Source organism: Maylandia zebra, linkage group LG11 (assembly GCF_041146795.1).
Source record: "Maylandia zebra isolate NMK-2024a linkage group LG11, Mzebra_GT3a, whole genome shotgun sequence".
NCBI classification, from domain to species: domain Eukaryota; kingdom Metazoa; phylum Chordata; class Actinopteri; order Cichliformes; family Cichlidae; genus Maylandia; species Maylandia zebra.
Window position 1 is genome coordinate 17,578,513 of NC_135177.1, and position 27,898 is coordinate 17,606,410.

General features: G+C 41.3%; 1 protein-coding gene across 1 annotated transcript in view; it reads left to right on the forward strand.

Moving 5' to 3' along the window:
* Positions 1–27,898, forward strand: part of oxr1a (oxidation resistance 1a) — a 182,430-nt gene that overhangs the window by 16,967 nt on the left and 137,565 nt on the right. The window contains exon 2 of the mRNA XM_004541604.5: positions 2,791–2,876. Within this exon, the coding sequence (XP_004541661.1) occupies positions 2,860–2,876 (17 nt within the window). The 5' untranslated portion in view covers positions 2,791–2,859. The remainder of the gene's footprint in view (positions 1–2,790; positions 2,877–27,898) is intronic.

A 27,898-nucleotide genomic window follows, 5' to 3' on the forward strand; every position in this document is an offset into this window, starting at 1 on the left:
CTGCAGCTAACAGACTAATTGGCTAGTTTGCCTCCAAACTGACATTAGCCGTGCTGTTTTCCTCAGCAGATTTTCTTTTCTTTTTGGTGGCTTATTCAGAAGGGCGTGGGCAGGACGAAATGTGTTCACGTTTACAAGTGAGCGTGTAATTCTAATATTTGGCTCTAATTGCAAACTCGTTTTCTCCTATTGCAGCGACACTGCGCAGAATGAGTAACAAAGTTAAATGTGCTAGCTTTCAAGTAGGTTGTCAAAGGTTGTCAAAGGATGATTTCAGCTTTTTTCACACTGGCATATTTCCCATTAACATACACTATACTGCCAAACGTCTTCACTTACCCATACAAATCCTTGAATCCAGGTTTTCCAATCACTTCCACGGTCACAGGTATTTAAAATCAACGACCTAGGCATGCAGACTGTTTCTACAAACATGTGAAAGAATGCGTTGTTCTCAGGAGCTCAGTGACTTCCAGCGTGATACTGTGATAGGATGCCACCTGTGCAACAAGTCCAGTTGTGAAATTTCCTCACTACTAAATATTCCACTGCCAGCTGTTAGTGGTATTATAACAAAGTGAAAGTGACTGGGAACAACGGCGTAAAGAGCTTCTTGGAATACGTTTTCACGGCTTAGCAGTTGCATTCAAGGCTGTTATAGCTGTAAAGGCTGGGCCGACATCACATTAAACCCTATACATGAAAAGTGGGGTGTCACTAAAAGTCATAAGGCAGTTAAGGCAGACAAGGAAAAGCTCCTCTTGTAACTCTGCTTTCACTGGGTAGCTTCAGCTGTGGCAAGTTGCCATCTTACATAGACCTCAGCCTAACCCAAATTTGTTTATGTGCTTTAGGCAGTGTGTAGGTTTCATCTGTATCCCTATTATAGCCAACACGGTGCCATTACCTGACATAATGTACTCAACATCATTTGCTGTTGTACTGGGCGTGCCCTTCACTTGCTCCAGTGGTCTAAACAATGGTTGTTGCTTGTTGCTGCTCAGAAAAAAAAAATCACAGGTTTAATAGTGTAGTAGAAATCAGAACAAGATGAAACAGGAAGCAAAGCAGTCGTGGAGATTTTTCCAAAGCTTTGTCAAATATGTCTTATCTTTTTCAACTTAGCAGTGAACTCTGTCCATACTGTAATTCATACCTTTATGTATCACATCATGGAGAACTTGCAGCGTGCACCATATTACAAGAAGTGGGATGTGCACAACCATTAAAAACGACACTCAAGTGCTTCTTTCAGAAGCTGTGACGCTGTCATGTTTGGGACATGCAATAAGTGATAACTCCGTTTATACTGTGGTTCCAGCAGCAGGTTGAACTGAGTTCAGCAGGCTTTAACATGTCCACTTGGAATCTTTGGGATGGTTACAGATCCTTAGCCTTTTTCATGTGAAGCTCTTGAGCCACTTTCTGATGCTGTGGAAGCCCGGTGACAGAATTTACCCTTATCTGAATTACTGTCTGTTTTGTTTGGCTTCTAACAGTGACACTAGTCTAATCCTTCATTTTCTTAATTGCATTATAGAAGTTTACATCGTTTGAAAATATTACACTGTCAGAGCAATTAACAGGACGCTGTCTCAAATAATGTTGTTGCAAGCTCGGTCTGCCAGACATGATAATAAGAATCACTTTTACTCGTGGCTTTGTGCCCATGCTCAGAGCGTCTACGAATCCTGGAAGGAACAAAGTTGGCCGCGGCGCAGCCTTAGATTAGTCACAGACCCGGGTACTTCCACTGTCTCCATGTCACCTGAATGAATTATCAGATGTTTCCAGTGTCACACTACTTTGTTAACCTTTCTGCCTGTTCGCTCAACACCCCGCTGCTCTTCGCCAACGTGTACGAGGGAGGAAACACCCTTCAGCTGTTATAAATGAGTCGAAGTGCATGTTCGCACATGCCCGCATGTCTGAGTGATAGAGGGGCGAGAGAGGCCAGATAGGACTGAGGTGGCCCCTTTAATCGCTTCCCTGCTCCTCCCTCCTTTTTTTTGCTCATCTCCACTCGTCTCATTACAGACTGCAGAGGGTGAGAACTGAGGCCTGTATAGACCTTGGCATTAATTATTGAACCCTATCTTCATTTACATCCTCCACAGTTTCTGATAACCTTTACATAAAAGAGCAGAGGCTAACCTGTCAGATATTACCAGTGTGGTGGGTAGTAATGGCACGGTATATGAGAGACACAGAGAAACTCAGTTTGGAGATGCAATTACAAAATCTCTTACCGTACTTAATCACATGTAAAATGTTTGTCTATATAACCACACACGCACACATTTACTGTATATATATATATATATATATATATATATATATATATATATATATATATATATATATATATGTCAAGAAAGATATACAGAGATAGATAATTATAGCCCCCCCCCCTTTAATTATACTTTAGTTGTTCCTTGTTGTTCCAGTTGAGCTTCAGTGCAAATTAATGCCGTTCTGCTTTAAATGGGTTTTGTTGTGGCGGGGTAAGGCGAATAATTATTAAAGCTGCCATTTGACTCCATGCATTGTCTTTGTCATGTTGGCCCAGTTCTGCTCTGCTTGTTCCCTCCTGCCATGCCCAGTCAATTTGAATCGCTCAGTCGGAGGCCAGCTGATGGAGGCCGCTGAGGTCAGCGTGGCCAAGGCTTTCAGACAACTTGGTGGGGGGGGCTCGACTGTGATGCTGAAAATCTCATCGTTATCTCCTTCTCTCCCCTGCCTCTGTCTTTTTGCTTTGTACTCATGTGTGTGTTTGTGTGCTTCCTGCAGGTTTCAAAGGGCAGCATCAAACCCTGACCTCCCAAAGCCTCTGAGCAGGAGAAAGAAGACTCTGCCAAGATGTTCAACACCAAAAGGTCGGCACAATGTCACTTTTGATCAATTCTTATTTGGTCATAAAAAACCACACACACGCACACAGACACACGCACACACAGGGAAATCTCGGCATTTTAAAATGGTTTGTGCTGATAGTGGCTGACATTTCTGTTCCGCTATGATCCACACATGACTTTGACGCGAAGAAAGGTAATGGTTGATTTCAGGTCAAAAATCACCAAAAAAAAAAGATTCTTTTTTTTCTGTTGCAGTCTCTCATCTTGGATACAGTATCTGAGCTCATATTCATATAGTTTGTATTTCCACTTAACAAATCTATGCTAATAGTGTAAACAGCTTCAGCGGGAAATTTAGAAAGCCCAGTTTACAGTAGCCCTCGGTTGTGTGTACATTTTGTATTTTTAATGTGGCGTGTGGTAGTGTACGGTCTGCATAAATCATTTATCGCTCTGGCTTTTTCTTGATGTTGAATGGGAGGTAGAAGTGGTCACCTTGCTAAGCTATTATGTAAAATGGTTTAGGTGTCATGAAGCAGAATGTTTTTGGTTCTTTCTCTTAATGTTTCAATCCCGTGTGTTACGCTTCATAGCTCTGGGTTGGTTTACGTTTCTCTTGTGTTGGGTTGATTACTCACAGCAGCTCATTCAGTCTCCCCTCTGAAAGTGCTAATTAATTCCCTTTGAATAATTAATCCCAGGATTTCTAATAGTGCATTTTCAATCGATAAGGTTATAATGTGCAGGCTTGTTTTCAGAGCTTGCAGCTCAATAACCAAGGGAGGTCTTGTGGAGAAATGGCTGCCCCATTAATGTATTTCTTCAACAGGAAGTGTATCAGTGTATGGCGAAATATCCATGTGGAAAGCCTTTTTCTAGAACAAAAGACAAAGAATTTAATGAGTGAGATGTTTTAAACACAGGACTATTTCATATCTGTCAAAGGATGTGGGGTCCTTTTGTTCCTAACACATTACACACTCCATATCAGTATAGATATCCAGCAGGATTCTTTTTTTTATCCCATTAAGCTCTGATTTGTTTACAGTTTCCCTCTAAGTGTTCCTTTAATTTTTTTTAAGCAGTGTATATAACAAGAGTCTTTTTTATCCCATCCATAGTAAAAAACAATATATCACGTAAAAATAAATAAACTGATACTGAATAAAAATAATCTGAAAAGAAAAAAAGGAAAACTTTTTAATAAAATTATCCAAGAGTGCTTCAGTTCAGAGAGGTTCATACAGGTTTAGTTCAGCAGTTCCCAAACACCGGGCCGTTTGGTACCGGGTCGCGAGAGTTGAGGCTCGTGTGTGAAATTTATGGTTTTCAAGGTTTTTATCGTTATTTTTTTTTGGCGTTTTTATCATTAGCTCGGTTCCCTGGGTCTTTTCCCGTGTGTTATGACCAAATCTTCTTTTTTTGGTACCGCTACTGGTTTGATTGTGTTGTATTTATCCGCGACACCCTAAAGGCCGGTCCGCGAAAATAATGTCGGGCATAAACCGGTCCGTGGCGCAAAAAAGGTTGGGGATCGCTGGTTTAGTTCAATAAACTGGTCAGGATTGATCAGCTATAACAGCTCTGAAAAAGGTTTTCATCTGAGAACTTTTTGACTTGCATACTACACACAGACTCACTGGTCCCATATGGGAATTAATACTGGTGGCAACAAACCCTGTGATTAGAGATTAGGTCATCGTTTTCTTCTGAAGTCTCGACTTGCACTGAAAAAGAAAAGTTGCCAGTGGCCTGGTAAAATATTGATTACTGCAACATTTTCATTGTCACACTTTGAAATGTAAATTACCAAGATTTTTTTTTTTTTTGGACAATGTGTCAGCACGAACGAATGTATTTACAGTGTGAACTTTTTGTTGAGAAGTAAGAAAGCTGTAGGATAATGTGTTGGGCGCTGTCACGTCCACGTGTCTCCTTACACTGTGTCTGATCATCACGCTGTCATTGAGAGGATGATTAAACCAAACCGGCCCTCCGTCTTTTGGGAGCTGTGTCAGCACAGTAGATGACACGGATATGCTCGGAATAGCTGTAAAAAAAAAAGATGCCATCTTTAAATTCAAACACTACAAAATCTCATTCACTTTTTTGCTGAATACGAAACAAAGCATTTTTCCTCAGCTAAACTGCTGAACGAGATGTAAAGTGGCTCCTGTGTGCCTGTCAGAGATCCCTGAACGCTTTTGTGGCTTTACTCGTGTGTGTTTTTAATAATGGTTTTCTCCTTTTTTTTTCTTTCACTGAGTCATTTCCAACAGCTGTAATTAAAAAGTTGGCATGCCTGTAAAATGCTTTTATTAAACTCTAATCGCACAGTCATGTTTAAATAGCCGATTACCTTCGATTTTGATGGAGTTAAGAGTGTGCACCAGAGGCAGAGCTGTAAATCCTGAGTGCTTGTGATGGTGTCTTTGCTCAGTGCTCCCTTCTCTGTTTCATTGTTGTAGATAAGCTGAGAGTGCAAAATCTCCACAGCTTGATTGTTTGTGTTTACATATGCTCATTAAAATGCAACTGGAGCGCCGTTAATCTGAGTCTTTCATTCTGGATGGGAACGTTTATGAAGCGACGCACCACAGTTATGAATTTGGGTTACTTATTTAAAATCTGCCATGGTACACATGCTTCATGGAGCTCCATAAAGAGAAGAGCTGCACCTCCTTTGACTTTTTATTATATTTTCTTGGTGGAGACACATGGATATGGCACTCAAACCTCATTTCCTTTTTGGGCCAACTGAACCGGCAGCGAAACCTGTAGCTGTTAGGAACATGTAGCTTACAACAACGACAAAAAAATCTTAATCAAAGTTATTGTTGTCCGTGTGTCATTCACCATATTTCTGTATCTAAGTTTAATGAATCCAGCTAGCTAGTTAACTTATATGGAAATTGCCTTATCAGTTTCCTGCTTGCAGCTTTGATCCACTGATTGCTGATTGGTTTATCATCAATATCTGGGACACCACATCTGTGTGGATATCTGAACAGATCAGAGAGATGCATGGCTAGAGCTTGCATTACTTCTAACAAACAGCCAGTCTGCTTCCTGATTTAGTTCAGAAGGGCAAGTGAGGGATAACCAACACACATCCAAAGAATGTGTATATAAGTCAGCTGTACATCACTTTGCCAATTGGTAGTTGACTGATTGTCCAATTGGTGCTTAAAAGCAGTGTCAGTAAATATGTTTTATGGGCAGAAGGCACAATGGCCATGTACTATTAGTGTATTTGTAATTGTTTAACGCAAACAGAAGCGTCCTTTTCCTGTTTTTTTCCGGTTTAAAACAAAATAATGCAATTCTGTATTATTAATCCGCAGCATCCCTCCCATGATTGCTTTCGTCGGAAATGGTGTGTGCAGCCTCAGGGCATAGCTGCATGCACTGCGCATACAATATATTGGCATTCATCAGTTGTTGTACAGACTATGGCCAGTTGGAAAGTTTTGCATATCAATGAATCCTGTTTTTAAAAAAAAGGGAAAAAAAGTGAATACACATCAGTTTTCTATTATGATCATTTCAGAGCTTCAGAATAAGTACAACCCTTTTTGTAGCAACCTTTGCACAGAAGTCTTACGTTTCGTACTTTGTCTATTTTTGTCTTTTCTCCAAGCAAAAAAGTTTCATGCATGACTCCTGCCTGCAGTTAGTAGAACTAGTGTAGGTGGAAAAGGGCTTTTGCTACCATGTTTCTGGCTTTTTTAAAAATTATTTATTCAAGGCTGCCTCATCTTTGTAACTTTTCACATCTAAATGTCATCAGTAGGGATACACACACTCGAAAGGTAACAATAAAATTAGGCTTCTGCTCTCACACTTGCTCACATATTAATGACAAACATTTATTTATGTGAATCATGTGAATCTGTTTGCAGTACATTCTCTTAAAAACAGCAGAGCCTTAGCTTGATCCCAGGAGTCACTTAGTATTATTATCCCGGGCTGTGGAGGTGTTGACTGACACAAGGTCCGCCCTTGGTTGTCAGTCATGTCAGGTCATCATTTCAAGCTGCCTTCCAGGTTTTTTTTTTTGGTTTTTTTTTTCAGAAACTGCCGGGATGGGAACAGGAAGTAAGTGTCAGTGCTGGCGGTAGCGCACACAGAGATCTCGGAGAGACAACATGACACAACCGGACCTCTAATTGCTTTCAGTGGGAGCTGCAATGAAATTACCCCAGTATGAGTTGGACTGGTTAAAGGCAAAATGGCTAACCTGAAGAGATATTTGCCAAATCTGTCCACACATTTCCCAGAAGTTAAAGAATGAATACAGCGCTGTGGTTTGGTCGGGAAGTGTGCCAAATATACTGTGTGGGACGTCACGTTACGGTGACACATCGTGGAAAGATGCTTGCCTGGGTGGCACTGTCACTCGGTGACTCATGACAAACAATTCCAAACAATAAAGAAAGTAAACACCTTTATTATTACCTGCCACACCACACACTCTCTCATTGTATGCACAGTTTGCCCTTGACAAACTTTTGTACAGTGATGACAGGACTGAACCTCTATCCTCATTCAAGTATATATATAAAGCATGCCTCATTCATGCCTCATCATGTTAGTTAAGCTTGTAATGACTTGCTGGCAATGATATACTTAACCAGATGTTTCAGCTGACATTGACCCCCTGATGAATCTTGACCTTTATAAGGAGAAATTGTCGGCTGACTGTAGGTAGCTCCGAACTTTTGATCGACATAAAAGGAGCTTGCACTCGATTACTTAAGTATGCAGGGGAAGAGAATGGCGAGGGAAGTAGAGTGCATGCAGGGATGTGTTAACCCCCCATAAAGGCCTGCTGATCCAATCACGATTTACAGGCTGCCACCCTGATGCTGCACACTGACTCTCCTTGGACTGACCTTGAAAAATGTTGCAACAGTGTGTCTGTGAGTCACTCATTCAGGCATCATCCATGTTTTGCTTTGAGGACTCGGTAATGTAATTTACATCAGGTTGGACTGTACGTGATTGATTGACTTGAATACTAAGTGAGTTTGTGTATTTAATTATACTGTAACCTGGCCAGTGGAAAATAGTGTTTTATAAATGGCTTGAAGCTGTCCATTATAATCAAATTACAGGACGCCACAGTGGCTCCAGTCAGCATTTTAACTCAGGCGGCTGTGCAGTAAGCAAAACATTGTTTCTACTTTGTTCTATAGTCTTTTGCTTTTTAACACAAATTTTAATTTGTTAATCTTATCTTAGTAGTTGTACTCGTGATTCTTTTCACCTAATATAAAACTGTACTCACAGCTTTGAAGTCAGACTGGAGGAAAAACAAGAATGGTCAGACAGTAACAAAACCAGTAAATAAGCCTTTAGGTTGGTCAGATGACAAAAAAAAGAAATCTTACATCACCAAAGATCAGTATAGGCTCCTGTTTCACCTTTGAAGGCTCCCAGTAGCATGAAATAGGGCTGTGCGATATGACCAAAATCTCATATCCTGATATAAGACATCTATCGTCCCGATAATGATATAAATCACAAAAATGTAACATTTTCTGTAAATTCTGTGAATCTCGGGCAGCTCGTCTTGCAGGAAGTGTTTCCAGCTGGGCGTCATGTACCTGGAGTCGAGTGTTTTAACCGATGCATTAAACTATACATTTTTAGACATAAGTTGTAACGGCCGCCGTTTTCTTTGTAAGTATTTATTACACGGCGTGCTGCGGGGAAAAGCCTGTTCTAACGTCTAAGGTTTATTTTTTAGCACCTGGCGGCTCTCATCTGCACACTCTTTCACATGATTCAGTTTATTTTGAAAAGTCTCAACAGGATCTTGAACTTTATTGTGAAAGGTTTATGTGGAAAATAAACAAGCGGACACGCGATGGTTTTACCATCATTGTTGCTAACGACAAATAAAAACAGTCGCTTGTCCGTCCGTAGTGTGGTTATATTAAATATAAGAGAAAGAGAGAACTTTAAGAAATTCATATAGCCACTACAGTGACCATCAAAACGATGAAAAAATATTGCCGTAAAGTTTATTTTGCGACACCACGAAATAAACGATAGCGTAAAATGAAACGATAGACGTTTTTATATCGTCATCTGATGTATATCGTTATATCAAACAGCCCTAGCATGAAATACCGTTCATTCCACATCAGCTTAAAACCTTTCTTTTTGTTATAGTTAAGGCTGGATCAGGTGACATTGAACCCACTTCGTTATGCTGCAATAGGCCAAGGCCGCATGAGTGCTTCCTTTTTCACTCACTATGTGTTTATACTCCACTCTGCATTTAACCATCAGTTATTATTCATCTCTGGCTCCACAGTGTATCTTTGTCCTGTCTGAGCCTGATTCTGCTGGAGGTTTCTTTCTTCCCACTGTCGGCATGTGCTTGCTTATAGCAGGTCGTCTATATATATTATGTGCTATATAACTAAAATTGAATAGCAGTTGATTTGAATAGATGTACAACACTGCTTCCCTTTGCAATGAGAGATTATTGCCAAAGCTACATGCAGAATTACTCCTTATATCTACAGTGTAGCACACTATAGTTACTGTCTACCACAGTTTTTTTTGCCTGTGAATTGGAAATTTATGTACCTCCAAAGAGCCTTTAAAAATTTCTCTCATGAAGTGAAAAAGTCAAACCCATTAATTTGCCTTTGGTAACTAAATGTCACTTTTTGTAGATGTGGAAAATTACAGTCTTGCGACAGTGCACCTGTCAGCGATGGTGATTAGTGTTAGAGAGAAGCAGAGAGTGAGCAATCATGTGTTTATAGCGCACAACTGATTTCCTGAGCACAGCATTACACTGTCATGGTGATAGAAACATTTAACTGGTGATATGAGATTCACTCGCAAACAAAGTTTAATTACTACAGTGGGCATACCGACTTTTTATGTCAGTATTGTGACCCATATAACCAGGTATATAGTCACAATGCAACACACAGACTCTGTGATGTAAATAAAGATTCTTCGCTGGTGCAGCCGCGTTGGCGGTTAATGACAAAAAATTTCATCTGTTGAGGAATCAAATCAAAGGTAGCTGTCAGGTTTTTGATGTCAGCCTCTAATTGATAAAAGACAAGCGTTTCTCTCCAGACTTGCCATTTAGCTCTGATGTCGAGCCATCAAACAGGGCGTAATCCATCTTAGAAAAGGCTCAGACAGATGTAAAGCTCAGAAGATCAGAATGCAGTGCAGACGTGTTGCCTTTTAAGTGACAGTCAATAAACCTCAAACTTGGTATGAACTCTCACGGTAATGAAGTGCACTCTAGTGACACTAAAAACACTGCATCTGCTATTCAAGTCTGTGAGAACACTGTGGATACAATCAGCGTTTTGTCTGGAGACGCCCCAGTTAGCCTTTACCTGCACTGCTTAGTCGGAGAGTGCCGATGGCAGCAGCATTTTGATCAGGGAGCTTCCGATGCAGCAGATCGTGGACATAGGAAGTGACAGCATCAGTAATAGAGACTGAGGACTACTAAACTCTGCAGCAAAGTGATGAGGAGTTGGATTTCTGCTGACACAGGGAAGAGGGTTGGATCAAATGTCAAGGAACGCATTAATTCTCCTGTTTTTTCTTTTTTTGTTTTTTTCCCCCCGTGGGCCTGCACAAAGTAAGACTGCATGAATATGAAGGAAAAAGGTCTTGTGTGTGTGTGTGTGTGTGTGTGTGTGTGTGTGTGTGTGTGTGTGTGTGTGCCACTGAATGTGCCCCACAAACTATCTACATGTTCTCAGATATGCTAAATGTCACAGAAAGCGCGTCTGTACATTATCAGGAGTTAAACTGTATTATCATCTTTTCATTAACTGATGATATTAAATGTCACTCAGTGTTATCTTCCACATCGCCTTGTCTGCACAACTCACTTTCTCTGTATAATGAGAGCTTTGTTCAGCCTAACTTCTCTTATTGACTGAAGCCAGTGGTCGATTTAACCATCGATTTTACATGCAATTTGAAGAGAGTTTGTTGCATTCTGTCTGCAGACGAATTTGGTCAAGTGATGGTCGATAATCAGTGGCCAGAGATCAAGTCACATCCCTTCTCACGTGCCGAGCATTACGGCCGCCGGACTGGATCACAGTCTGTCAGGCTTGACGACAACATGGCGCTTTCTGTCGTGCTTGAAGGTTAGAGCTTACTGAGTGTCGCCTACTAAAATCCCAGCCTCGTGTGCTGCACCACACAGCTGCCATGACGAGGGCAGATGTACATTGTGGTTGTCTAAAACACATGGCCTTGGTCCCTTTTGGAGTGCACTCTATTACTCTGAAAACTGGTTGTGTCCTCCTGCTTTAGACACTATTAGGCTTAGATTGGTGTTCTTTGAGTTCAAATAGCTAAAGTGGCTGTGGCCTTTTCTAGACTATTATTTAGAGGAATGGTGACCTTATTAAAGAGTACAGCTAGTATAATTTGGGTTTTCATCAGATGTGTGCTTTAGTGTTGTGTGGAGAAAGGCTGTAAAGTTGTTGTAGTACATGTGCATGCAGAACAAAAAATAAAAACCCAAAACAAGACTAAATATGATTTATTTGGCAGGTCAACTGCAGTTACTCAAACATCAACCTTAAAGTTGATGTAAATCATTTTTTAGAGGAATTAAATTGAAGCAAATATGTTGTCCTCATAAATATACATTTAATATTGTGTAATTATGTCTACCAACAAATTTATGTATGCTAATGAACTTAATGAATTAAAAATACATGTGAGCGGTTTCCAGTTTGTCATCTTGCCCCACCATCTTTAATGCAGTGGCTGAGATGAATATCGCCGTTCCGCCTAATTGACTTTTATGTATATAGTCCTATACATAGCACACCAAAAGTGCAGGAAAAGAGAGCTTAGAGACGTTTGTTTGCCATGGAGGCAAATTTAATTTGTGTCTGCAACTTTTAACTCAAGATAAGAAGGATCATACCTATGTTTCATCATCTGCAAAGGGGTCCCCTTCACCAAGGAAGGGAAAACACAAAGAAGACAATGCAATTAATGCTGTAACTCTTACTCCTCACCTCAAGCTGTATCTCCTTAACTGAAGCCAAGGTTCCAATACACAAAAATGTGCATAAATTCTGATATTGTCTAGAAATGCCAACTTCCTGTCTCTGGACAGCTGGTTGAACCACAATAACAGCTGGTTATAAGACTGAACAGGGTGATCCGAAGGGCCAGCTCTGTTCTAGGATGCCCTCTGGACCCAGTGGAGGTGGTGAGTGACAGGAGAATGGCGGCTAAGCTGTCATCCCTGTTGGACAACGTCTCCCACCCCATGCAGCAGACTGTGACAGCACTGAGCAGCTCCTTCAGTGGGAGACTGCGGCACCCACGGTGTGGGACGGAGAGATTTCGCAGGTCTTTCCTCCCCACTGCTGTCAGACTCCACAACAAAGACTTTAACTGAACAAACACACACATCCACACATGTGCAATAACACTAAGTGCAATAATCTTTTCTGGCATCGTTGTATTTTTACTCAGTTGTATATAGCATTCGTATTCTATTTTTATCTTATTGTATATTTTTATTCTATTTTATTCTACTGTATATAGTATATTATTTTATTCTATTCTGTACAGCTGTGTACTGTATTTATTCTTATTGTATTCTAATTTTTGCGTCATAACTTTTGCACTGTCCACTTCCTGCTGTGACAAAACAAATTTCCCACGTGTGGGACTAATAAAGGTTATCTTATCTTATCTTATCTTATCTTAAGCTAACATTATGCCAATTTTAGGCTCGAGTGTCCTAAAGATCACATTTCCCTCTGATAACCAGTGTGATTACGTTAATAGTCCAGAAATGTTACATGGATTTCAAAGAAAGTTCCAGTAATTCTGGCTAACAGTGGCTAACAGCTGCTAACAGCAGCAAAAACAGCAGTGCTTCCACACAAAAAAGTTCAGGATATTCTCAACTACTCACCTCTGTCTTGCTGTCATTGAACAGTTTCACTGACTCATTGATTTGCATCATACTGGTTCCATAAAGTTTTACGGAGTAAACAGATCTGGTCACATATTGACAGCTGAGGTAAACAGTACTGACAGCCCACCCTCACTACAGATGAATGACAGCCAAAGTAGTCTGTCATACAGCAGCCACTGTAACTACGATTAAGAGAGGTAAGAAAACAGATTTTACTTGATTGCGTCTAGTGGTGAGATTTTACACACTGTACCTTTAATTTCCACCCACCATAAATTACAACCAAATTTAGATAAAGCAGAGATATTGTTTTTTTGTTTTTTTTAAAATTCATACTACATAAGCCACCATGTGACTATGGCTACCACCGACTAAAAGACCACCCTTCTGGTAACACAACTAAAGGTTAGGCTCGTTATGGGACTAAGCATAACATGCTCATAGAGCTGGAGTTGTATCAAGTCACTTGAGTTGTTTTTGTAGCTGATATCTGTACCTAATGTTCCCAAAGAACATTTCAAACACCCGTTTAAGATTCCGATTCACAAGGTCCCGAATTGATTCGATCTACGATTCGATTCAATTCGATTTAAATCTGGGAAATTTTGCCTCAGACAGTCAGAAATACTATAATTCAGATCAGTACATTTACATATTTTTGTATCTATAAAAAGGAAGCTGACACTCGCAAGACTTTATCAAAGGTGTGAGCATCACAGCAGATGCCTTTGTGTCAAAGTAGCTGAAGATAAAACACAGAAAAACATGAAGGTGATTTTCCTGGCCTGGATTTTATAAAAATATTCTGCAGTAGATCAAAAACGAAAGAAAATCATTAATCAACATATGAACATTACCTCTGAAGTTACAGCACACAGCTAAGCGTTTTGCATTTTGCATAATTTTAAAAAGTTAAAATTTGTTCAGAAGCCTATTGAACAGCAGAAATGAGGCTTTCTTTTCGGAAGTAAGTAAAAGGGAAAAAAACAGCGTCCGACAGCGCTGTAAACAATGGTAGACTTGTGCATAACAAGCAAGCGAATAATTCAGAAAACAGATTTTTAGACGGGAAACTGTTCTTGAAGTATACAGAGAAAGCGAGAGAGAGAGAGAGAGAGAGAGAGAGAGAGAGAGAAAGCTGTGCATGAAGTGTGGTGGAAGCAAAACAGCAAAAGTCAGAGGGAATTCATGACAATGTTTATGTGAAGCGTAGTTTGGATCTTCTTTTGCTGCTGGCTCGGTCAATAATGTTTGGAGAGAGATAAAACTAACAGCTTTAGAATCGCAAAAAGGGCGTAAACACAAAGCTGTCGGCTTTCAGCCCCGACCGTGTCCGTGCCGTCGGGTGAGAAAGGCGACATCTCACTGATTCTGATCCGTCGGCGGGTCCGCGCTTTGTGTTTACATCTTAGTGCAGAATCTGTGTACCTGCTCTCATTTGCTGTTTTAGCTGTTTGGTGGTTCTTGAAATTTTGTGAGGTTTAACCTGAGATTCTGGCGTTTTGGGCAAAATAAATTAATATTAAAAAAATCTATTCAGGATTTTAATGAATCTATATCAAGTTATCCAAGCCAGAATCGATTTTAATCGATAAATCGATAATCAAAACCCACCCCTAGTACTTATAAGTAGAGCAGGGCGATATGGCCAAAAATATTTATCACGATATATATTTGAAAATTTGCGATAACGATATAACTGATGATATAATTGATGCGAGACAAAATACAACTTTACTAGCGCGGGAATGTCCCGCCAATTTCCGCAGGTGAGGTCACTGAGGCAGTTAAACAACTCCTTGGTGGCAGAGCCCCTGGTGTTGATGAGGTCCGCCCCGAGTTCCTGAAGGCTCTGGACGTTGTAGGGCTCTCCTGGTTGACACGCCTCTACAATGTTGCGTGGAGATCAGGGGCAGTACCCCTGGACTGGCAGACCGGGGGGTTGGTGGTCCCCATCTTTAAGAAGGGGGACCGGAGGGTGTGTTCCAACTACACGGGGATCACACTCCTCAGCCTCCCTGGGAAAGTCTATGCCAGGGTGCTGGAAAGGAGAGTTCGTCCGCTAGTCGAACTTCAGATACAGGAGGAACAATGCGGTTTTCGTCCTGGTCGCGGAACACTGGACCAGCTCTTTATCCTCTCAAGGATACTTGAGTGCGCATGGGAGTTTGCCCAACCAGTCTACATGTGTTTTGTGGACTTGGAGAAGGCATTCGACCGTGTCCCTCGGGGTGTCCTGTGGGAGGTGCTGCGGGAGTATGGGGTGTCTGGCCCGTTGCTACGGGCCATTAGATCCCGATACAACCGTTGCAAGAGCTTGGTTCGCATTGCCGGCAATAAGTCGAACTCGTTCCCGGTGGGTGAGGGGCTCCGCCAGGGCTGCCCTTTGTCACCGATTCTGTTCATAATTTTTATGGACAGGATTTCTAGGCGCAGCCAAGTGGCGGAGGGCTTTCACTTCAGTGGCCTCAGAATCTCATCTCTGCTTTTCGCGGATGATGTGGTTCTGTTGGCTTCATTGGGTGAGGGCCTCCAGCTCGCACTGGAACGGTTCGCAGCCGACTGTGAAGCAGCGGGAATGAGGATCAGCACCTCCAAATCTGAGGCCATGGTTCTCAGCCGAAAAAGGGTGGAGTGCCCACTCCGGGTCGGGGATGAGTTCCTGCCCCACGTGGAGGAGTTCAAGTATCTCGGGGTCTTGTTCGCGAGTGATGGGAGAAGGGAGCCGGAGATCGACAGACGGATTGGTGCATGTTCTACAAAAAAAAAAAGTGCTTTGTTGTGTATCTGACGGACAAACACCAAACCAGTTCCACATCACTGAAGTGGCACCATTTTTACAAACCAATTCTTGTTCATCCGCTTCACTCAACAATCCGCTTTCCCCCTTCTCATTCTCCGTTGCCGTGGTGCTTTTTCGGCCATGTGCGTATGAAAACAAAGGCACTGCGCATGCGAGTTTTACCCACATTCTATCGCGATATTTCATTTTCTTATCGTTGCCTAACATTGTACCGGTATTACCGTGAACGGTATAATATGGCCCAGCCCTACTTATAAGCTTTATCAACAGTGGCAACAATTCTACTTCAAACTTTTTTTAAATGAAGTGTTATAAACATGATCTTATTATGTATGCAATTTCATGGTGCATAGTCACCACTTGGCATAGAGAAATTTGCCACACAAAACAGCTACTGCGACATGTGAGTAATTGTCTCAACCTGGCCACGCCTTTATAAAATGTGGCTGCATGAGGAAACCATGAAGGAAGCTCTTGGTGCATGTGCATTAGAGAGAGAATGTAAGACCTGCTGGTTGAATTGGCATACTTCCTGTTTGCTTTACACACATGAGCAGGATCATAAAGAAAAGTCATAACGCAGCTTTAGACGATCCAAATGCTACTGAACTCGTAAAAGGGTCACTGAATCACAGAGGGATGCCTTTTCCATTACATTTAGTCATCTGAGCCTTTGTCAATATGAAGATATTAAGTGCAGCTTTTAACGTTAATTATAGTTTTTAAGTCTGAAAATGTGGAAAGTGCATTTCATCGAGCCCAAAAATGTCAAGTCCAAACCCCTGAGATATTAGACAAGTTGCTGCTCTCTTTGGTGCCTTTTTGTATTGCTGTGTCTCGCTGTCAGCTGTGTAAACCGGGCTAACGTGTCAGAAATCCAGGGCTTTTATTGATGCTTTTTCAGGATGAATTCAGTCTATACATCACTGGAGGCTAGCGGTGCATCTATTCATAACATGTCTGTTACCCAGCGTTCTCGGGCAGTAATCAACATGAGTGTTAGAAATTAGATGTAGCACCATCCAAAATGATTGTCCTGACTTCATAAAGCTTCACATCAACACTCAGAAACATCCTAAAGGTCATTGTTTTTAGGATCTGACGTGTTTTGTTGTGGTATTTGTGGTATTTGTTCCATTCTCCTCCTCCACCTCGCCTCAGTTTTCCACCCCAACACTTGTCAGTCATTTTGATGTACTGCTGTCTACCTCTAGCTCGGGGCTATTAATCGACAAAAAAAAGAAAGAAAAGAAAACAGAGATGTTCAGTGTATTTTTTTTGTTTTTAACATGTACACTCAGTCACGTGTTCCTCCTTGCTGCTTTATCTTGTTGTTGTTGTGACCTTTCTGTGCTTGACAGCTGGAACAACAGCAAACACGCATATAGACGCGTGACTTATGATATAAAACACGACCTGATATTTAAATACCGGAGTTGGTGCGTTTTTTAGCTTTGTGAGAAGGAAGAAAGAAACTGCTTTATCCACAGGACTCCTAATCAGTCAAAATGTATTGCTTCACATATCAGATCAATGTACGGAGGTCGAATGTCACCTAGTGAAATTGGTGAAAGTGAGCCTCCGGGCCATGGGCACCAGCTAATGAAATTTTGATGCAGCTTTATTTAGAACTATTTTAGAGGATTACATTCCAGGCTCCATTTCCAACTTCAAAGATGAGCTTTCACCACCGCTGGGGGTAGCGAGCCTAATGTCACCGCTTCTTGCGATAGGAAAGTTCCACACAGTTTTGTGCTCGAGTTCTGTCATTCAGAATGCTTTCAAGTGATCGCTTCTAATCTGACTCATTTTAGTTTTCACTCATTCCCCGCTTTGCTTTGTTAATCCATGAAGTGGGATGCGCAGCGGACTTGTGTGTGGCTCTCTCGATTAGATTAGATTAGATTAGCGCTTTCATCACTCAGGGCCAGATGAGCGATAGACAGACAGAGAGGGATGGAGTGACTGGAGTGGTGGTGGGTTTTAAAGAACTGCCAGCTATGCCACAGAATAAACACTTCACTATGTACAATGTGTATATTTGATGCTGATGATTCTGCTAATATGCAGTAATATCCCAGAACTAATGTAACTGGTTGTATTTTTTGGTTGTCTTAGTGTGCTGGGTGTGTATAGATAGAAGCTCTGTTAACTCAAGTCTGCCACATCTGATCTTTCTGTTGGTTTACAAGTCACCCCAGGTGGCACATTTTCTGGAAGAGGAAGGCAGGGCATTGATATAAATAAATATGATAGCAATCATTTGGAAACCACACGGTCACCAACTTGTTTTCTTCAAATGAGAAGTGGAGTTATCAGCTAATGCTAGCTAGCTAGATTAACAAGGTGTATCAATGATACCTGCAAATTGGAGCTTTTTCCTTCCTTCAACTGGTCCCTTTTGGGGTCACCACAGCCAATCATCTGCCTCCACCTCACCCTATTCCTTACAGCCTTCTCTGCCACACCAACCCTCTGCATGTCCTCCATCATTACATCCATGAACTTTCTCTTCGATCTTCCTTTTTTCTTTCTGCCTGGCAGCTTCTTTTTCAGCAACCTGTGTTCACAACGTACGGGACTGTTGTTAACATCTTGGTGTAGAAATCCCAGCACACCTCCAGGGGCAGCTAAAGGGGGACCGACACAATATTACGCAGATGGTCATAATGTTATGTCTGATCAGTGTATGTTGTAGTGCAGTGTAAGTAAACGACACCAACAATGGCTTTTGTAGTGCCGTTACAGTTGAAGTAACAAGATAAAAACTGTACAGAGTACTTAATATTTTCTCATTTTAAACAAGTCATGGGAAAGTAAGTATTCAACTTAGTTGAATATACTTGAACACGAGTCTCATTTGCTTGTTAAAATCAAGCAAACTTAAAAAAAAGGGTGCTTAGATGCTGTATTAGTTTGGGCCCAGTGTTGTGTCCATTTGCTTATAATTGTAATACTTGATTAAAAAAAAAAACTCATGGTGGCTAAAGTGCTGAGGAGCGATATCTCTGCTACAGCGATAGTTTAAAATGAGTGACGGCAGCGAACGTCATACACCTTCCTTACTTCTCTTGACGATTTCTTCCTTTTCCCCCCTTCTTTCTCTCTTTACCTCCTTGGTGGATGGATAGCTTGCAGCTTAGCTGGGTGCAGCAACTGGCGCCCGAGGAGATTGCTGACCTGGGGTGAATGCCTAAGAAGAGTCAAATTAAGGTTTTATTCCATTACTCACATGGAAACACCAGCAGCGACAGCAGTTCTCAATGTCATCCAGAGGGTAAATGCTACTTAATCGGGGTGGGGGGGACAAAAATGTGCACAGCCACATCCCTGTGTAGCACGGCCGTACAAATTTACATATGGAGGGGTTGTTTTTTTCCGTTACTATTAGAATTTTTTGTGATGTGTGCAGCAGCTCTCTATTATGTCATGCAGACAGGCCGGGCCAGCGGTAGCCAGCGAGCAGCAGAGAGAGCACCTCTGGGTGGTTGGATGTGTTTTGTTGAGCACGGTAATTCAGTGTCCCTCTGCTTCAAAGAGACAATGCTTCTGTGACCGTGCAGCCTTTTTCTGTCTAGGCTTTTATCCTTGTGGCCCATATTACTCCATATCTTATATAAGGACAGATTATAGGAAATAAATAAATAACTAAGACAAAACACTCGTCCAGACAAAAGGGCTTCAAACAGCCAGCAGTTTGGAGCCAGATATGCAGCTTGTACGCCTATCTTCCTCTGAAGTTGCATCTAACTCAATTTGCTGACTGCTGTGACATTTTTGTGATCATGGAAAAGTGCAGCAGCTGAATTTATTGTTGCCGGGCCTCTGTTTTTTATTTATTTATTTATTTTTTGATGAATGCGCATTGAGCGCATCCTTTTCCGGCAGCAGGCATTAAAACTTGAATGATCTCATTTATTTTTTTTCCGCTCTCTGAAGCCGACAGACCCACAATGGCATCTGCACTGAGGACGGCATCGAGGACCCAAAGCTGTTAAAACAGAGGGCTTTGCTTTATGACTATAGAATGGAGCAAGGTGTGTCATAAATGTAGGGATCATTTGCTCGTAAAAATAGCATAACTGTCGTATGTACCTAAGTGGGAATTTCACACGAGAACAGATGTTACTCATCCAAACTAGAACATTTTCATATATGGCATGGCAATAAAACAGTCCATTATGTTATGTTAAGCTGATCTTCATAACAGAGGACTTCATTTAGAGGCCACTCATACTCATGCACTGTGTCCCCTTTGCAGTCATCCACTCGTAGAGCAAAATGTGTGAGTCACACACAACAAGCTTACCAACTTTAGGTACTGTAGAGCACTAACATGACTGCGTGACACTGACCTCCATCATCTTCATCGAGACTTGATTGTGTAATATCTTTATACTTTCCACAACAACATACATATATGAGCATAGGAACCAAAAATTGGCCTTACCTAATGGTCACATGTCTGATCACCACTTTGATGAGATAGGATATGCAGCCTGTGTGGTTGCTGGCAGACTTTCATACGAGCTTGAATTTACAGGTCTCTGCAATGTGTGAGGAGCAGGTTTAGTGGTCTCAGAGCGCTCTAACTAAACGCTACGAGCTTTAGTTGACTGGGAGGTAACCCCAGTGTAGTAACTACAATTTATGGCTTATAACAGGCACAGTAAATTCTTCCATGTCGCTATTCAAGCAAATATCAGAAAAACATCAAAACACTACAATATCTCTAGTGTCTAGCGGCATGGCTCTTCAACCTGCACATGCAAAGCAAGCAACTAGATCACTTGAATATGACTGAATTAAAACCATCGTAACGGGTCCACGCTGTTTTCGTTGAAGCCTTATGTGCCGCTTTACATGACTGCATTTGTAAAAGAAGCCAGGATCACACAGAAAGCTGTCAGTGGCATCACAAAGAGGTTTACAGGTGGAATCCTTTTGACTTAAAAAAGCACTCCAGCCTCCCACCTCTGCACCCAGCTATGACTAGAAAAGAAAAGTTTGACATGCATTAGAAAAGGTGTGGACAAATCATAGCTTTTAGACATGTTCAGGGAACGCGTGGGTATTGTGACAAAGGGAAGAAGGTCCCAGTTGTGCTCATTTTACAAAGGGTTCACAGGAAGGTAGAAATGACACGCTCATCAGCGTCCTACACGGCTCCAGCTCCTTGCTCCACTGTGGAGTCTGGTTTTTTTTCTTCCTCTTTCAGGCTTGAAGTAGTGCAGCTGAAGTATCCTGGAAGGAAGGCAGTGAGGACTGGATGAGTTTTCCTAGTTTGCCAGATTTGTCCCTAAATATTCCACAAATCTCACAAATCTGTAGCCAAACGTTCTTTAGTTTGTCGTATATATATCAAACATGTTTGGGCACACTCAGGAATAAAATTTGCACTAATGCTATAGTCACAGTGCGGAAAGTGGTTGGACGTGGTTGCATAACCAAAATTAAATGATAAATTAGATGATGTTTGAAATGTACTTGTGAACTTGCTGCCTTTGATATGGTTTCTTCAAAGAAGTGGATCAGGTCGACAACTACTCAGAATCAGTTGGGTGCGATCGCAACCGAAAATTGCAAATCTGTTGCAAACTACATACACAATTATGTGTATTAACTCTAATTAAATTAACTCTAACTACTCACATTCACAGAACCGCGGAGATTTGAAACAGAAATTCAGAAAATCTTCCCCAAATAGCGAGATAGACCAGCTACATCTCGTGTCCTCTATCGCAAAGAGAGACAGCAGACACATCTGTGCAGACTGACACAGACTGTGTTGTTGTCACTCTCACTCAGACCATGACTGATTGGAGGTAGGTTACTTAGCACCAGGTGACTGGTGCTTGTGATTGAAAGTGACAAAACGTCAACCTCTGGATGACCAGAAGTTGGTTGAACTATTTGCTGCTGGTCTCTGACAGCAAAACCCCCCCAAACAAACAAAAAAAAACACACACAAAAAGGTCACTGGGCGACTACAGATTTTTCCTAGAAGCATTGAAGTTACCGTCCTGTTTTTACTATAGTGTGACTGAGCCATAAATAACGACATAGCTAGTAGCTTTTTATTTTAGCTTACCTAATCTTTATTAAGGTGAGGTGAGGTGTTTAGCTTAACACAAAGATTTAGAGAAACATCAGCCTCCTAGCCATTTGTGTTCAGTGCAGTTTAAATGTGGATTTAAGGATTTTTCTGCAGGCCAGGCTGCCTGTTTCTAGTTTTTGTAGGAAACTAAGCTAACTAGCAACTGTTGTTAAATTTATATAGGAAACACAATTAAGCCAGCAGTCATGAGAGTGATATCAGCCTTTGTCATATTCCCTGAAAGGTTAAATTGTAATTTAAAATGTTGTAACATTTCAAAACATAGACGAGCAGTAAAACGAGAGACATGCAGTTGTTGCCACCTGTTGTAAGCGCTACCAAGAGAGTAAGGCCTGACGCTTTCCCCTGGTGTTTTGTGATGTATGCACTTTAGAAAAATTGCATGGTTATGAAATCCTTTTGTCCCCCAAACATGTGCATCTTCACTCACAGACATACATGCCCACATATATATGCATCCAGATATCGCCTAGTTTCACGTTCCACTGGAGCATCTCTAAATGATTTCTGACAAATCTAGCCAGTGGTACAGAGGCATCTTAAAATAAACTGCCCTTTTTCCTCCATCTCCTCCTGACTGCTGCTGAATTCCAGTCACATCTCCCTCCCCTTTTTTTTCCTGAGCTCTGTTGCCTGAGGTTGGGCCTGTGACTCATCATAAAGGAAGGAGAGAATTAGATAATGTGGTGGCACACCGAAGACAATGCACACAGCACGCATGGAAAGGAATATGAGAGCAAAGGAATAAGGTCAAGTTCAATCACTGAATGCACACGAGGTGAGCCTGCTGTGAGCACAATCGTATTAAGGAGGGAATAATAGTAGTTGTGTACAAAGACGGCCAGAGTGCAGGTAGGCTTATTCAGTAAGTCAGAAATTAATTAGCTGTTGCATTTTAATATGTGATTTCCTTTTCACCTCCTATAAAGGTTAATAATCCAAGTGTCAAGTAAATCAATTATAGCTATAATTTATTAATATTGTAATAAATTATGAATTCCTTTGCTCGTAATTGCAAGCTACCTGAAAGGATAATGATTGTTTTTGCATGACACAATTAAAAATAAAGTGCAAGGGAAAATATAGGGAAACGTAGGGAAACGTAGGGAGCATCCTCATTGCATCCTAGTCTTTATAAAGACATATCGTTCTCCCAATAGATCATAATGCAAGATGAGCTCATTTCCTATTTCCTCCAGTAATGCTACATTGTCTCTTCCTGCATCTCCTTCATTATTTGATTGCTGTAAATTGCACAAATTAAATCAGTCAAGGTGGAAAATACGATCCATCTCATTTGATTTTGATGGCATGCAGGGCGCAGTGCATATTATGCTGGAGTACACTGTAAATAAGAATGGAATACCTTTAATAAGACATGTTACAAGAGAGGTAGGTCAGCATTTCCCAGCTGTCAAAGCAAATCTTCAGTTCGGTGAGCTCTGTTGCTGAAAAATAGAAGCTATTTGCAAGCAGCGCCACGACTGTATCGGCGCGACGAACGTTTGACATTCATCAAACATGAGCTGGATATAAATGAATTCCCAGCTCTGCTCAATGTAAACTTTGTGAACTGCACATTATAGTCCTGTGCATTCTTTTAAAGATGTTAATAACAAATCTGCCCCACTGAGCTTCATACCTTTTTTTCTTTTCTTTTCCCAGTTCCAAAGATTTTAGCTTGACCTTACCCAGGAATATCTATGCATCTGATCCACAACCCAGCAACTGCAAACACGTACATTTAATTCTAATCAAATGTAATTCACAGCCCTGACCTGTTAGCTATGGGCTGTCTGCAGTCTGATTGCAGCTGGTGATGTGTTTACAGTCTTACCGTGGTGATTAAGTGCTGGATCGGCTGTTCTCCTCCAGCCGCTGCTAAATTAAAATGGGGACGAGAGATGGGGCCTGTCATCACCAGCTTTAGCACCTCGCACGCAAGAGAGGGAATGTGCCACAGAGTCAGCAGAAACTCACTTGTTATGTTTACAGTAAATTAGTACCATTGCTTTGAAGTTGCTGAAATCAGGAAAATGCACAGGATTTCCACAGTAAATTGCCAAACCGCCTTCTCCCCATAGCAATTGTCCCATCATATCATATAACAATTACTATTGGAGACCTGGCAGGTCTGTCAGGCTAACGTAGAGCTGCAATAACAACAGAAAGAAGTTGTCAACATTAAAAAAAATGCAGCTTTGCCTTGTTTATTTACACTAATATATTAAGAACAGTTTAGATAAAGATGGCAAGCTAAATTATTTTCTCAAAGTTTTCCTCGTGGATGAAAAAATACATATTCCAGCAGATTATACTGATTTTTACTGTGCTTGGCTTCTGAAATTGATGCTCTGCCAATCTGTTTTTGATGTGGTCCCTGACAATGGTACTGAGAAATGCATGAATCCTATTTAAAGTACACGAAAAACAACGATTGGGCACTTCCACAGAACCCAAGCTGTAATGATCTTTATTCAACTTGATGTACAGCAAGCAACTGTATCCACAGAGAGAGGAAAGCTGCCCTAGGATTTATGATGCTAAGAAAATGGAAAGGTCAGACCAGGCTGTCTGCTCATTTTACTAATCAGCGGTCCCAAACAGCGGTTAGTCTTGAGGAAGCAAAAATGACTCATGGCATTCAGTGTCCTCGCTTTCTTGCAGCTTTCACCCTGACAGAAAATGTGTTAAGCAGATATCTTCATTCATTCCATGTATGTGTTTCTTGTTCCCTTGTTCACAGTGAAAACAGTATTGTTCAACATGTGATGAAATAAAATGAAATAAGATAGAAAGGATTCAACAAAAACAGCAGCTTCCGCTACAGACCGGTTTCCTAACGAATGTTTTGCACTCATTCTTTTTGCATCTCTTACACTTTAAGACACAAAAACAACTCCGAAACTTCAGCTCATTATTTGCCTCTATTTTTTGACCCCTGTGTGTGGCTGTGTTACTGATGTCACTTGAAAAGCTGTGTACGTGTAAAAAGGAATTTTGGATATCTGAACATTGAACCCATGCCTTTCTGAAACCGCTTTCGTCATCGCCTCCACTCTTCTGTGAAGATGAAATGTTGGTTTAGGGATTTGTTCCCACTTTGACTCTCGTTAGTGATGTCCTACACTAATGTGTGGTAATAGTACCTGGCTCACGTTGAATGATCCACTCTGTCCCAGAGGTGTTCATGGAGTTGGGCTGCTTCCATAGTAACTGCACTATTTCCAATGCTTCAAATTGGTTCACTAATTCAGATAGGTGTGGCCTTACGCCCATTGTTGGTTGTTTAGGCCATCTCAGAAATATCAACCAGTCCGAGAAGTGTTAACAGGATTAAGAACAGGGGCACAACAACAATGAGATTGTCTGCTGAACAGACATCTGATTTTCTCCAGCTTGAAGGTACTTGGAAAGCTGTTTCCTTACTATGAAGATGTTTTTGTTTTGAAGCTAGAAATGCTTCTTTTCCCATTAAAACAAAAATAAGAACCAAAGCTGTCTAAAAGGCTGTTTCCCGTGAGTGGAAATAAGAAGCCCCACCAATAACTGTCAGTAAAAAGTGTCCCAGAGCTGAAATGCACAAATACAGTGTGTGTCCACATAGTTCTTATCGTGTAGAGTGGACGCATCCATTAAGAGCATGTCACATAATAAAGGGGGAATCAAAGAATGCACTGCAGCTGTCTACAGTTGCAGTTATATAACTGAAAAGTGACCATACCACCCCACACCATAAATGGGTATACACACACACACACACACACACACACACACACACACACACACACACACACACACACACACACACACACACACACACACAGGCAATGTGTCACTGATGGTTGCTTTAACAAGCCGTGATAAATGATGTCTTCTCTGACCCCACAGAGAGGTGCGAGAACCAGAAGCTAAAAGCAGGGAAGTGAGAACCAACACGCCTTTTATGACCGCTGCTGGAGCATTGTTACCTTAAAGTTCATGTGTTATATAACGGCTTTGAAAGACTTTGACAGCTGTCCTCAGAGCAATGAGGACACAGAGGTCCGCTTCTGTTTTTTAAACTCACTAATAAAATCATTTGCACTAAGCAGCAGCATTTCTACTGTATTAACTAGCAGGGCTAGCTTAAACTAGCTATCTAATTGGGTTTGCAGTGCTATCTATTAGGATTGCTCTGTGAGATCCACCCTATCTGGCTCCCAGTGCATCCAACCAATGTGAAACACGCAACTATGGAGCTGTGAGTTCGACATCGCAGTTTGTTGAGTTGGCCTGTTTACCAAATTTTACAATGATGTAATTTTTTAAGAAAGGAAGGCAGCAGTCTGCTATTCTTTTTCTTCATTCTTATAGGTTTCCTTTTTACATTTTAGATCTTTCCGAGTCTATCCGATCGTCGTTGATCGCTTCCCAACAGCTTTGCTTCTTTTCTAAAACTACTATGAGTTCTGTGAATCTGCCTGCTAGTTCCTATGGTAGAAAATGGTCTTTATACAGATCACACCATGAAAGCGGCCTAAAGTTTGTCATCCAGAGGTTGTCTTCTGTTGCCATATGTGTGTGTAACGTGACGGGAGGAAATAATTGGCTTTAGAGGACCCACCTGTAAGGAAGAGCTCCTATTTTCAGCAGATGAACCTATTCTGCTCCTCATCATTTGATATGCTTACCTGACTTTATGTGTGAAGAGGTGTTTTCCTTCCTTATAGCTGTAATATTTCAGTGTTTTAATAATAGATTCCTAATTAGCCTGCTTGAACTGGCAGTGGGGGCGTCTGTTGGTGCTGAAAACAAGGTAACATAGTATGTTTGTTTTTGATTGGCGCCGTTGGGAGTTTCTGTGTTAATGAGACACACGCATCTGCACGTTCCTACTTTGTTTGCAAGTGAGTGAAGGGAATAAGACTACTCAACATCTGCTGTAGAAAACTTCTGCAGCTGCTTCGCAACAAAACATTTCCCTCGGAAGCCAGATTTTGATTTGGCTGCAGGAGGCATCCGCTGGATATAACCAGGTCTAGAATTTGGTGCTAATCTATGTTTTGATGTTTTTCCCTAATCAGTGTATTTGAACCCACCTCAGACATGCTCAGACAGGATAAACCCTAACTGATATGATATGGAAAATAATTTGGGTTTGCTTGTGAGTACGACCTATGGAGTTTCATTAGATCAAGTTATAGCTGCGGCTGTCAGGGGAGATAGCGCTGTTGTCCTTGGAGACAGCTTATAAACGCAGGTCCTGGTCTCACTGAATGATAGTAATGTGGTCCCTGCCATCTGTCTCAGGGTCAGTGTTGTTCACAGGAGATGGAAACATGCAAGAGCCAAGCAGTCATGACCCATACACATCACCCTTTTACACAGATACTATCAAATCTAATACCGTCAGAGCTTTAGCTTATGTAAACTCTTTGTCAAAGGATCAACACAGCATCAAGAGTTTTGGTGGTGAGAGGTTCTGGTGCTTTTAATCATTTGATAGATGTGTTCTCTTTAATTGTATAAGTGGAAACTGTCTTTCAGATGACCTTTTCCAGATATTGAGGTGGTTGGACTGATCTATATACCAATAGTTGCCATACCAACGCTGGTATATGTATCGGATCAATCCTAGTGCAATAGGATCGATAATTTGTTTCTATCCTCTAAGTTCAGTATGTATCCCACAGTGCTCTCCCCTCCATAATGTGCCTCTATAGGTTGAAAGTAGGGATGCACCGATACCGATACTGGTATCGGGTATCGGGGTCGATACTGTAAAATGTGTGTACTCATACTCGTAAAAGTTAACCGATACCATGAACCAATACTAACTTATTACATTAATCAGAGGGTGGCTTGTCATTTTTGTTGTAGTTTTTTTAGATTGGCCACTAGGGGGACATCCCGCGCTAAACAGGCACAGGGTTAGACGAGTCAGACTGGCAGCTCCAGATAAAAAAGAGAAACTGGGGGCTGCTGTAGCTAGGCTAAACAAAATGTCAGCAGTGTGGACCGGAACAGCCAACTTTAACTCAGGCTTTGGAAAAGCGATGAAAAATGTCAAGAGAAAATCCACGGGCAGTTAAAATAACAGAGGCTCTGACTCATTTTATCGCTCTGGATGACCAGCCAATGCCAGTCGTGGAAAACATAGGATTCTTCTCAGCATTGTCGAG